Source organism: Cryptomeria japonica, chromosome 11 (assembly GCF_030272615.1).
Source record: "Cryptomeria japonica chromosome 11, Sugi_1.0, whole genome shotgun sequence".
Lineage (NCBI taxonomy): Eukaryota > Viridiplantae > Streptophyta > Pinopsida > Cupressales > Cupressaceae > Cryptomeria > Cryptomeria japonica.
Window position 1 is genome coordinate 5353827 of NC_081415.1, and position 12182 is coordinate 5366008.

At 37.6% G+C, this 12182-nt stretch overlaps 1 protein-coding gene across 7 annotated transcripts in view; it reads left to right on the forward strand.

The window, feature by feature from the left end:
• LOC131036590 (protein CHROMATIN REMODELING 4) overlaps positions 1-12182 on the forward strand; it is a 65861-nt gene that overhangs the window by 14253 nt on the left and 39426 nt on the right. For all 7 annotated transcript variants that reach the window (XM_059213832.1, XM_057968486.2, XM_057968484.2 and 4 more), the window contains one exon: positions 9807-10175. In XM_059213832.1, the coding sequence (XP_059069815.1) occupies positions 9807-10175 (369 nt within the window). The remainder of the gene's footprint in view (positions 1-9806; positions 10176-12182) is intronic.

The window sequence follows — 12182 nt, forward strand, 5'->3', positions numbered from 1 at the left end:
TACCTTAGAGCAACATTACAACATTAATATCAGGACATAATACAAATCAATAGTTATTGCACATGGATTGGAACTATAGGAAGCAATTGGACAAATAACGAACAACTATCATTTACAGAAGGAAATAAATTATATTAGGTCCACTTATGACTTGGGTAGGTCAATGGGACTCAAAAGCAGAGCCAGTTATGACAGTGACGAGGAGTCAGAAATGAATTCAGTATATCTAAAAGAAACTTAAGGCTGGAAGCTGTTGTGATGTATTCACACATCGCCCCATTGCAAATGGGGACCCCTACTTTTTGCTTTCTGGGGTTTGTTTTTCTTGGCTTTAGAGTTTTGTCTGTTAGCCTTTGCTTTTCAAGTGTCGCCAGGGTGATCACCTGGATAGCAGGCTCTGCTTGAGCTAGGTCAAGTCGGTGAGTGATGAAGTTTGGAATGTCATCCTGATCTTCAAATGCCCTGAAATTTGGCTAAGTCTGGAATGTCCTGATCTTGAAATTTGACAAGTCTGGAAAACTGAAGAATCCTCCAAAAACTAGATTTTGCAATATAACTCCTGGAGGTCTGAAACCACTCTCAAACATCCTGACAGTATATATGGAATATAACTTAAAGTATAAGAAATGTTATATTCCATAAAATAATCCTGACGAAGAGGGAAAATTCACCAAAGACTCAAGATCTCGCCTAAGTCAAAGAGTGGTTGAGCAAGTTTGCAAGGATATGGAAGGAAATGGATCTAGGATCGAGTCTAGACAAAGTCAAGTCAGTTTGAAGGTGAATTGAGCCTAGAATAGAAATTTCGCTCTTGACCCTTCCAAAGGGTCCAGAGCGAAATTCTTTAAAACACTCATTTTCCCCTTTGCTAAAGTCAAGACCAAGATGGAGATGAAAGGAGAGTAGTCCATGTTTGCCTCCCAAAGAAAATTAGAGTTGAAAAAAGCAAGAATCAGGGTCAAATCATGATTTTCGCTCGTGACCCTTCCAAAGGGTCCAGAGCGAAAATCCTTGTAGCTCTTATTTCCTTCTTTGTTTTGGCTAGGTGTTGGCGTGATGTAGGATTATTTTGGTATGTTCTTGCCTTGGGAGGGAGTTGGACACTTTGAAAGATGAAGATTTTAGCCAAAAAGTGAATTTTGCTCCTGACCCTTCCAAAGGGTCCAGAGCGAAATTCATCATAAACCTTTTTTTCTCCCTTGTTTTGGCTTGAAACCTTGCTCCTTTGATGGAAAACGATCTATATTTGCCTCCAAGAGAAAATTGAAGTTTAAAAAATGAACAATCAAGCCCAAATGGTGAATTTCGCTCCTGACCCTTCCAAAGGGTCCAGAGCGAAAATCCTCCTAAGGCTCATTTCCTCCCTAGTTTGACCAAATTTTGAGTTGCAAGGCATCTTGAAGGGAAGTGTGGACATGTTTGGACTTTGGAAATGTTTGAAAACCTTGAAAAAATGAAGGATTCTAGCCAAGAAGGTGAATTTCGCTCTTGACCCTTCCAAAGGGTCCAGAGCGAAATTCCTTACAAGCCTACCTTTTTGACCTTGCTTGGGCTTAAGACTTTGTTCCTTGCATGAGAATGATGTTTAGTTACCTTCTAGAGAAGATTGGAGGTGAAAAGATGAAGGATCAAGTCAAGAATGAGATTTTCGCTCTTGAACTTTCCAAAGGGTCCAGAGTGAAAATCCTAAATCCACCTATTCCTTTCACATTTGTGCCAAGTCAGGCCTAGACAAGGATGATATAAGCCCTTAAGATTGCCCTTGAATGGATTTTTGTCTCAAAAAATGATGATTTTGGGCTAGAGGAAGAATTTTGCTCCTGACCCTTCCAGAGGGTCCAAGGCGAAATTCATTATAGGTCCTGTCCCTGGCCATGATTTCTAGTGAAATTCTCTTTTCTAGTCACTTTGAGGTCAAGCGAAATGTTGCAAGCATGGGAGAGGGATCCAAGGGTAAGAGTCCAAGTAAACAAAGTGAAAAGAATGGAATTGAATGAGGATAAACAAGCAAATCATGAAATTCGCTCCTGACCCTTCCAAAGGGTCCAAGGCAAAATTGTGCAAAACCTATCTTTTCCCTCAAATTTATGCCAAGTCTAGTGTGGGTCAAGATTAGAGGTGTCCTTAGGCATGTCCTTGAATTGTCAAGAGTCATCAAATATGAAGAAATGAGCTCAACACAAGAAATTCTCTCCTGACCCTTCCAAAGGGTCCAGAGCGAATTTTCTCAAAAACCACCTTTTTCCCCAATTTTGTGCCAAGCCTAGTGCTGACTAAGGTGAGTTTTGATGGAAGAGGTCCTTAGAAATAACTTTGACTTATCAATGATTATCAAATGTGAAGGAATTGAGCCAAATGGTGAATTTCGCTCCTGACCCTTCCAAAGGGTCCAGAGCGAAATTCCTAAAATCACTTATCTTCCTTGCAAATCAAGTCAAGCATTTGGTTTTTATGGCTTAGGGAAGGATGGAGCAAAGTTTCCTTGACCTTGGAGGTGAGTTGAATGGTAGAATTTGTCCTAAAAAGTGATTTTTGCTCCTGACCCTTCCAAAGGGTCCAGAGCGAAAATCCTAAAAACCATCGTTTCTTCCAAAATTTGTGCAAAATCAAACCTGGACAAGGGTGAGAGAAGTCATTTGGATTGCCTTAGAGTGGATTTTGGTCACCAAGAATGCAAATTTTGAAGCCAAAATGAGAATTTCGCTCCTGACCCTTCCAAAGGGTCTAGAGCGAAATTCCTAGGATCACTCTTTTTTCCTTGCAAATCAAGTCAAGTTTTTGGTTTTTATGGCCTAGATAGGAGTGAGGCGATGTGTCCTTGGTCTTGGAGGTGGATTGGAGTTGAAAAGATGAGGAAATAAGCCTAAAATAAGATTTTCGCCCCTGACCCTTCCAAAGGGTCCAGAGCGAAAATCCTAAAAACCATCTTATCCTCCAAATTTTGTGCTAAGTCAGGCCTAGACTAAGGTGAGAGAAGCTATCTTGGAAAGATGTTTGACCTTCAAAAGTGTGAATTTTGAGCTAAAAGGTGAATTTCGCTCCTGACCCTTCCAAAGGGTCCAGAGCGAAATTCTTCATCTACCTATTTCCTCCTTGTGTCAAGTCAAGACTTGGAGTCCTAAGGCGAAGTTGAGGTTAAATTGATGTTACTTTGCCCTACAAGATGAATTGAAGTGAAGAAAATGAAGAGTTGTGACCTAAAAGGTGAATTTCGCTCCTGACCCTTCCAAAGGGTCTAGAGCGAAATTCCCAATTTCACTCAGATTGCTCATGATAAAGATCAAGGTGAAGAGTTGGTTGTGAGGTAATGTTGAAAAGAGGTCTAAATGAGCCAAGAATGCAAATTTCGCTCCTGACCCTTCTAGAGGGTCCAGGGCAAAATTCTTATGAAGCCTGTCCTTGGAAAGAATCTTGAGCAAACTTCATTTTGATGTCTTCTTGTTGATGATTTAAGGTATAAAATGCTATGTCGAAATGAATTTATTATGTGTCCTTAATCATCTTTTGGGTTTGTTTTGCAGAGGAAAGAAGACCATAACAAGGACGACCTTCTCCAGTCCAGCATCATCAAGAACGACCTTCTCCAATCCAGCATCAATAGGGACGACCTTTTCGGTCCAGCATCATCAAGGACGACATCTTCCAATCCAAAGTACATCATCCATCCTGCACATCAAAGACAAAGGAAGATAAAGCAAGGGTTCGTTGAAGAAGCAGATAGTTTCAGAAGAGTTAATTAAAGCTAGCTTCGCAACATCATCAAATTGAACATCAGCCAAGTTTCGAGTGTCAGGGAAGGTGGCGTCCCAGTCATCACTCCTCCATGTTGGGTTGATCCATCTCAGCATGTCCAGGTTCAATGTACCTGACTCATCAAAGATTGACACAAACTTCAATGTACCTACCTCGGCTATCCATTGGTCGAATATTCTAGAGAAGATGTGTCCAAATAATGCAATTATTTCATTGGCCAGAATTGAGTTTGTTGTAACAAACCCTAATTAGGGTTTTCATTGTAAAATCTCGGCCATTGATCTCAAGTTGATCTGAGCCATCGAATTGTATTGAGGGCACTATATAAGCCCTGGCTCCTCATTTGTAAAGGCTAATAGTTAGTCAAGAGTTGGAAGGTGAATAGTTAGAAATAGTGAATAAGTCAGTTAATAGTATAGCAATTAGAGTAGAATAGAAAGAGAAGGCAAAGATTGTTGCCTAGATGTTGTTGTAAAAGGCTTGTAAAACTTCATTGAGGAAATGGTGAAATCTATGGGTCGATTCAACAATTTGCATGGTCTCTATACTTCTCAGATTTGATTTCATGTTATTAGATGAGTGGAAGAAATGTGTTTGATTGATGGTGAAATTTGTATATCCATACTACTAGCAGTTTGTTGATTGCAGACTTGCCTTGTGTAGTCAACTGGAATCATTCAACTTAAGCTTAACTTCAATTGTCGCTTCTTCACTGATATGCATCAGCCTGATGGTGTCTATGCCTGTAGCGATGATCTGAACATCATAAAGCTTTCCTCTGAAGATCGCACTAATCTTGTGGAGATGGTCCTGGGATGTCAAAACAAGACTTAGTTAGAATTTCATCAAAGATCAATCATTGCTCCTACATTCTTAGTGTCAGAATTAGATCCTTCCCTCGCCCTCATCCTTTTTTCCTTTTTTTCAAAAAATCTAGAATAGTGAAATCCTATGTTCCAGTAATATTCAAAGCGAATCAGACGTTTAGGTCTTCGAGTGTAAGTCCCCTTGTGATTCCAGCAAAATCACATCATACCACAAAGAGCTTATCCACGAGTAGAGATCCTACATAACAGAACCTTGGAGTTACTCCGACTGATCCTTCGGCGAGATCTTCAGCAGTCGGGAACTTTGTTCAAGAGAGGATAAGGTACCTTTAGGTATTTTATTCTGTGTTCGTATGTGCATAAAAAACACATCAACAGAAGCTAAAAGCAGAAGAACAAAATTTTGTTAACTTTGGGAGTACCAAAATGAAAAGATCCTAAGCATGTCAGAAAAAGTGAAATCTCTATATCATGAATAACCATGTGAGAGGAGGACCCATTGCAAAAAGGGTGAAGTTAAGACCAATTGAAGTCAAAACTAATCTTGATATTTATCAAAGAAGAAAAAGTATCAGCAGTGTTATCAATCACCATGAAAAGGGCAACATGAGACATGGTGATATCCATAGTACAGTGGTCCGAACTAAGTGGGCTTGCCTGGGAATCCTGGGGAGTGCAAAGAATGATGTCTTTTCAAAGAATAAATGAACTTCATGTCGGACCTTTTAATATTCAAAAAGAGACTATGAAAGGTAATGTATTTATTTTCCCAATGAGAGAATCAAACAATCACATGGGTGGGGAACTGATCAAGTTGTTTGTCAGTTGATGGTTCCAACAGAGGTTTTCAAGGGGTCCATCATGACCTATGTTTCATGGTGTTTTGGGGATGGGGATGGCAGGGGATGTGTTTTGGGGACAACAGTCTGGGGGCCATTGTTTTGAGACAATGGGTGAATGGCAGTACGCACACACAGAGGGACACCAAAATTTCTACAAGTTCAAACATTCATAACATCAAAAGTAAGACAGTGACAGCAGTATAGCAATAAAAATATAAAAATTCTGTTTTCATTGTTCAAACTTTAAACTTCAAACTCAAAGTTTTTGATAGACAATCATTATCAATAGAGCATTCTGTATTTGGGTCACTTTGTGGCTGAAGCTGTGGCGCATCTAATGGAAGCCCAACTAATCCTTGGTGAAACTCGTAAATTTCTCTAGCATCTTTAAGATTGAATTCCTATCGGTGTGACTAGAGTTGGTTGATACTTGGGAGTTTTCCTATCTTGAAGTTTCAAGGCACTATGAATTGCAACTAGCTTCTCTTCTCATCTATAGGTAAGTTTATTCCTCTTAATCAAGTGGATGAAGCCATAGGTGGAACCATTCCTCTTTGTAGTAGAGGAATTAGTAATCCGTGAGAGTAGTCAATGGCATGTTGCCCTAGCTTTGGTGTGTCCTTCCCATGCCATTTCCACTATCTAGTAGGATTTTTTGTGCGATAGTGACCCTATCCATCCTAGCGTCTAGTTGCTGATTGTAGAACTTTGAAGATTGGAAATTGAAGCCACTACTCTTGAAGTATGGATGAATCATCAATGCTATCCATCTTATGAAGGGCCTTCATAAACCTCTCCCTTAATCATCTGTAGCTTGACCAGGTTTAGCTACATAACACTTGTATGCTCCTCGTCGAATTGTAACCTAGGATCCTTTTCATGAATTTCTTGTCTTATTTGATCAAGTATGTCATCAAAGTCTCCTAGATCTCTTCAAGGCTAGGAGAGTATATATTCATATACTTGATTATCCCCACAATAGGTGATTTGATAGAACATATATTTTTGCAGGCAATAGTTAAAAATTAAAAAAACATTAACAATATTTATTTTTTAAATAAAAATAAAAATAAAAACAAAGTACAAACATATTCAATTTTTTTTTACTATATTTTGTGATTGTTTCATTCCACTTCTTCGACTCTCAACAAACTGTCATGGATATTATAGCATCATGCACCTCAAACATTCTCTCTAGCAAAATAAAATAGCTAGCATATCTAGTTTCAACTAGTTTGAGGTTTTCTTTTTTCAAACAAGATTGAAATAATGCAAATTATGTGTGGTAGTTACATACAAATATTTGTACATTTCTAGCTTCAGCCTCAAATATATCTTTCACAATCTATTTTTACAATGTTTTTCAAAGTACTCTCCAAAACATGTACACATGTAGTCCAAAAAATACAGAAGTGTTCTCAACCATCAATCAGCTAGCTTACAAACATGGGTTGTGTTTGTCACAAATTTTACAACATTAGAAGGCCCAACCTTTTTTATGGCCTTCGTCAAAAGTCCAACTATTAATTAGTATTCTTATACTTTTGAGCATTCAACAACTTTAAGAAAGTATGAACTAGTAGGACATGTAACATTAATATTAAAGAGTGGCCAATGTCGAATATCAATCCACCCATCTATGACAAAGGACAACTATTCCTTATTCACATTGCTCATCTTGGAATATTGTTCATCAAGGAGACAATCTGTTTACTCCAAAGGCTACATAAGAGGGCTGAATTGCATTTGTATTTCTCAGTATCTCTTTGAAATAAAGAGACCTTGCAATATCAAAAGGGATGAGGTGACCTTAAACAAATTTGATTGCAAAATCATTGACTTGCTCACTTTTTTGCAAATTTTTGAAACCCCATAATTGTATTATTCCCATTTGCAATAGAAATGGTCTTCCTCGTACCTCTATCATCACCCTCACATATATTGGAATACTCATCAATAGATGACAATGGCATGGATGGATGCATGTCCATTAGCAATAGTTTTTGTCCCACTTTCTCCAACCAACTTTGCAATTTCAACTCGCTGTTCCAATGTTATTTCCCCACAAACTCTAGCCCATGTGCACTCTTACCTAATAAATGGTGGCCAACCCTCATAGTTTCCATAAAAATCAGTTTTGCAAAAATGACATGCCATTAGCAATAGTTTTTGTCTCACTTTCTCCAACCAACTTTGCAATTTCAACTTGCTGTTCCAATGTTATTTCCCCACAAACTCTAACCCCATGTGCACTCTCACCTAATAAATGGTGGCCAACCCTCATAGTTTCCATAAAAATCAGTTTTGCAAAAATGATACAATCAATATTTGTTGTCCTTTGCATTTTTGGCTCGATTATGTTCAAAATGGTGTCAAATTGCATCAAGGGCTTTTAAGAGTTGAAAGGGCCTTTTACAAGCTTTTTAAAATTGGATGAAGGGCCTGCAAAATGGTTTGTTAGTGTTGCAACAGCACTTGTGTTTGCATTTTCAGAAGAAAGGGAACCCTTAACATTCCCTTCAACTTCCCTTGGGTTTATGTTGACTTCAAGCATACGAAGTCCCTATGTTTATGACAAGAAAAAAAGAAAAGAAAACTGACTACTAAATGATATAGAGCCATAGTGAGTATGACTGTAGCAATGTAGAGCCTACCTTCCATTGCTAGAAATGTCTTGCAAATCATAACCCCTTTCTTTTTTATCTCTTATAAACTGTTTTACCTTTTCTTCCTCTGCTAAAAAACTCCCGCTGAAATTGGAAAATGTGAATGTCTTCAAGTTGCCAAGAGCCCAAAATGAGAAAATCTTTTAACCGGTGATAGGCAAATGAATAGAAATGTTTATGTTTTATGTTTTCAGGCATTTAGGGTTGGATAAAGGGCATGGGAGTGTAGGATGCTGACACCCCTTTGAAACAACTTTTTCCCCTATAAATTCAGGTATTTCAAAATTTTATTGTAAACATGCAAAATCATCCCTTTTTTGTTTGTGAAGTCTAGATTTCCACCGGATGATCAAGGGATGTCTTAGACATCCTTGGCTGTTGTTGGGATGGCTAGACATATTGCAGGTGTTTCCTGAGTGGGTATGCTGTTTAGGGACATTTTGAAGATTTGAGAAATATTGGGGATGGCTGAGAGATGTCCTTTGTCAACCATCTTGGAAATGCCATGGGAGACGGGGATGCTGGTTTTAGTGCCAGAGATGTGTCCTCGTGGAACCTTGATCATAAATAAATAACCATGGAAACAAAACTTTTTAAATGCTATCTATTTGCAAATGTCAAATTAGGGTGTGGGTTTTCTAGTTATATTAATGCAAGTATGCTTGTTATTGTGATTGTAACATGCTTTATGGTACAAAGAGTTTATAACAGTTATGCACAGTAACAGAGTTGACCATGACTGTCTCGTCAAATGCATTTTAACTTTGGTTGCTGAGGAGAAGGCATCTTACATACACAATCTATGTTGTCAAGCTCATTCTTACATGTTGACTACAAAGGATGCATCTTTCTTACACAATCAGGTTGAAAATGTTAGAACATACCAAAGATGATAAGAATTGGAGACTTTAAGTGGAAAGTTTGAAACAAAATCTAGATATTTGGAGTCAACTGCCAGCTTAATGTTTCACATACCTGTGTGATTATTTCATCCAAGAAAAACACAATGAATGATATTAATAATAGGCTGCTGATCTATGGAATGCAGACAATCTTTTATAACTTCTTTCAACCTAAAGAATCACAGAAAGTTAGACTTATAGACAAGGTTATAGTTTTCAGATCCACCATTCCTTTGTTGTAAGATCAAAATATTAAATACAAAATTTTATTAGGAGAAGGACAAACTTGAAATAGAAATTCAAATTTCACAAAAATTCTCTACCAACCAAATCAAGTCCATGGAAGTAAGAGACTTGTCAATATGAAGGGGCTACAAGCTAAGAAGTTTAAAATCCTCCCAAGATTGATACATTTAAGCAAAATAAACCTCACTTAAACATGGTAGCCAGAAATAATAGAAAACTCTAAAATATTATTTTAGAATTATATGTATAAGCAGTGTGCATCTAGACTATGTCGGGCCTAGAACTTAATGCATTCTTGAAGGATTATGTTAGATAAAAAGAAATAAAAAAGTTTTATCAATGTCCACAAATGACCAAAAATAGTTCGTTGGGACTTGAAAGGTGCATTTACTTACAATAGAGAAGTACTAAGGTAAAAAGGACCAGAAAACACTGAAGCAATGTTTTCAGACTTATTATTGAATTTTGTGATAATCACCATCAGTTTTGTCTTTAAGGAATGAATGTGGTTGGTCTTGTGGCCTTTACATCATATCATTTTTTTGTATTGATAATAGTTGCTGTTTGCAGAATTTTGCAGATAAATGTGAAACTGGAAATTTTGAGGCAGCTGTGGTTCAAGCCAAGGAAGCCTTGGACAAAGTTTCCATGGAATCAAAAAAGACATATTTTCGCCAAGGTCGTGCTTCTAGGAAAAAGGAAAACTCCATGGAGATGAGAGAAAATAAACCTAACGAGGTTAAGATGCAAGATAACGAGTTAGCTTCAACACCTAAGCGCAAGAGATTTTCTGGTACAGGATCAGGCGAGCCTTGTGAGAGTGAAGCTGCTGACCCAGCTCATGAATCACCTAGTGTTGCATCATCCAAAAAACGTTCTAGGCGGATGAAAGATGCTAAAAGTGATCACTCAGCAAGGAAAACGAAAGGAAAAGATGGAGTAAGCTACTATTTTATCTTACTTATATTTGAATGTGAAACACATTTGGGATCTGTGGCAGAAAGGTTTTTTCTTTATAAAATTAATTCTGGATGACATTTCTAGTTGGGCATTTACCTTATAGACTCCTGTATTTTTGTCACAAAATATTCTTGGGATGGATGCAATTAAATCAAGGTTTGTGTAGACTTGGTTTTGTTTTTGGTATTGAAATTCCTCACTTTTGATGGTTGCTCATGGACGGTTATTTGCAAGTCCTGGGTTTGTTTGATTACTATTGAATTCAATGTAACTAAATATTTTAAATCTTTAGACTGGTCACATTCATAACAAGCTTTGTTTTGCTTTAGGCAAAAGTAACTGAATTTTTCAAATTTAATTGAATCTGATTAAGTTTGAAAATATTCAATGGTTTTGAAGATTGGTTGATGATTTTTATTAATAATCATTCCTGAACAATCAACAATTGTCTTTTACCACAAATTGCTCTGCAATCATGGTCATAGTAACAAGGTTTGGTAGAATCTCATGGAGTTTTGCAAAGCCTTCATTTTTTGAGGGGTTGAATCAATTTAAGTCTGGACTGAAGCTATCAACATTAGGTCAGCACATTGAACATTATGTCAACCCTTATTTTTGTCATAAAAGCTCTGTTTCCCTGTGCATGTGCTTCAAAAACCATGATAAACATGGTGAATATTATGGTTGTAATGCAAGCACATAGGATCAAAATGCTTGCACCAATTGTACCAATGATCATGAATTTTAGATCATGTGCAAGTTTTTCTTTAGAAGATGGTTGAATTGTATTAAAAGAGCCTAGTGACCCTGGGGCTTAGATTATAGATTTGACAGCATTTGCCACTTTGAAATACTCTGAATATTGGGCATTGAATATTTTCTTTGATATTATTATCATATTCTATTTTGGTAATTATGCACAATTTTCTGACTTATATAGCTTCAACTGTTTCTGATTATTTTTGAAAGTCCAAAAGTTGACAATTCTTTCACTTTCTCGATCCCACTAACTTATTTGAATGTTGACTATGATCATGGCAATGAATATCAATTCTCTGTGCAACTTTTTGAGTCTGTCAAAAAAAGTGACACTAGGCATCCATGGCCCATGGGTTAGAGGAGTTTATGCATTATTGAGAATGTTATATTTTCAGTATCAGAGTATAGGGAGAACTTGTAGATTCATGGAATTGTGCATACTCAGTTTCAACCCATATATTTTTTGTTGATTTTGTAACTAGGTCAGGAAACTAAATAGGATTCGGATTGCCTTAAAGGCATCATCCGAATCCTTATAGGGCTGGGCCCTGCTTCATTAAGGAAGCGTGTAACTAGGGCTGGGCCCTATCTCTATGTGCATAGGGCTGGCCCCTTTATCTCCTACACGCCAAACATAAAAGAAACACATGCTTCCATTATAGGGCCGACCCTATATTGGAATGTACGAAGTTAAGCCCTAAGTGTCGGCATTATACACTCCAAACGTTTGGACCTATCCACATCATTGTATATGCAAAAATGGTTTTAGCGCCCAAGGTTAAATGGGCCGACTTAGAGATAAGTAAAAAGATGAACCCCATATATATACCAGCCACTTGCAAGGCTTAAATATACATTCACATTCATGCGAATTAGTCTGATTTGAGAGGTGCGAAATATCTCTGCTCCTTATAGTGTGAATTCTTCCTCCAAAGGTCAGCAAGGAAGGTGCTGCGAAACACTTCTGTTGGTGATGCGAAATACTACAGTCTGCTGCAAAGATAGCAAACAAGCTGAAGCCCTTGAATCACACACAAATCGGCGGTTATGAGATAAGTTTGGTTTCAGCTGATAATTGTGCCCTAGCTGGGTTGTTATTGTACTTACAATTCAATATAACATAATCAGATCTGAGGATCTGTTGTTGCTGGGTTTTTCCTCCTAGAGGGAGGTTTTCCCAGGGTATTTGTGTCTCTGTGTTCATTTTGCTTATCTCTACTTATCAGC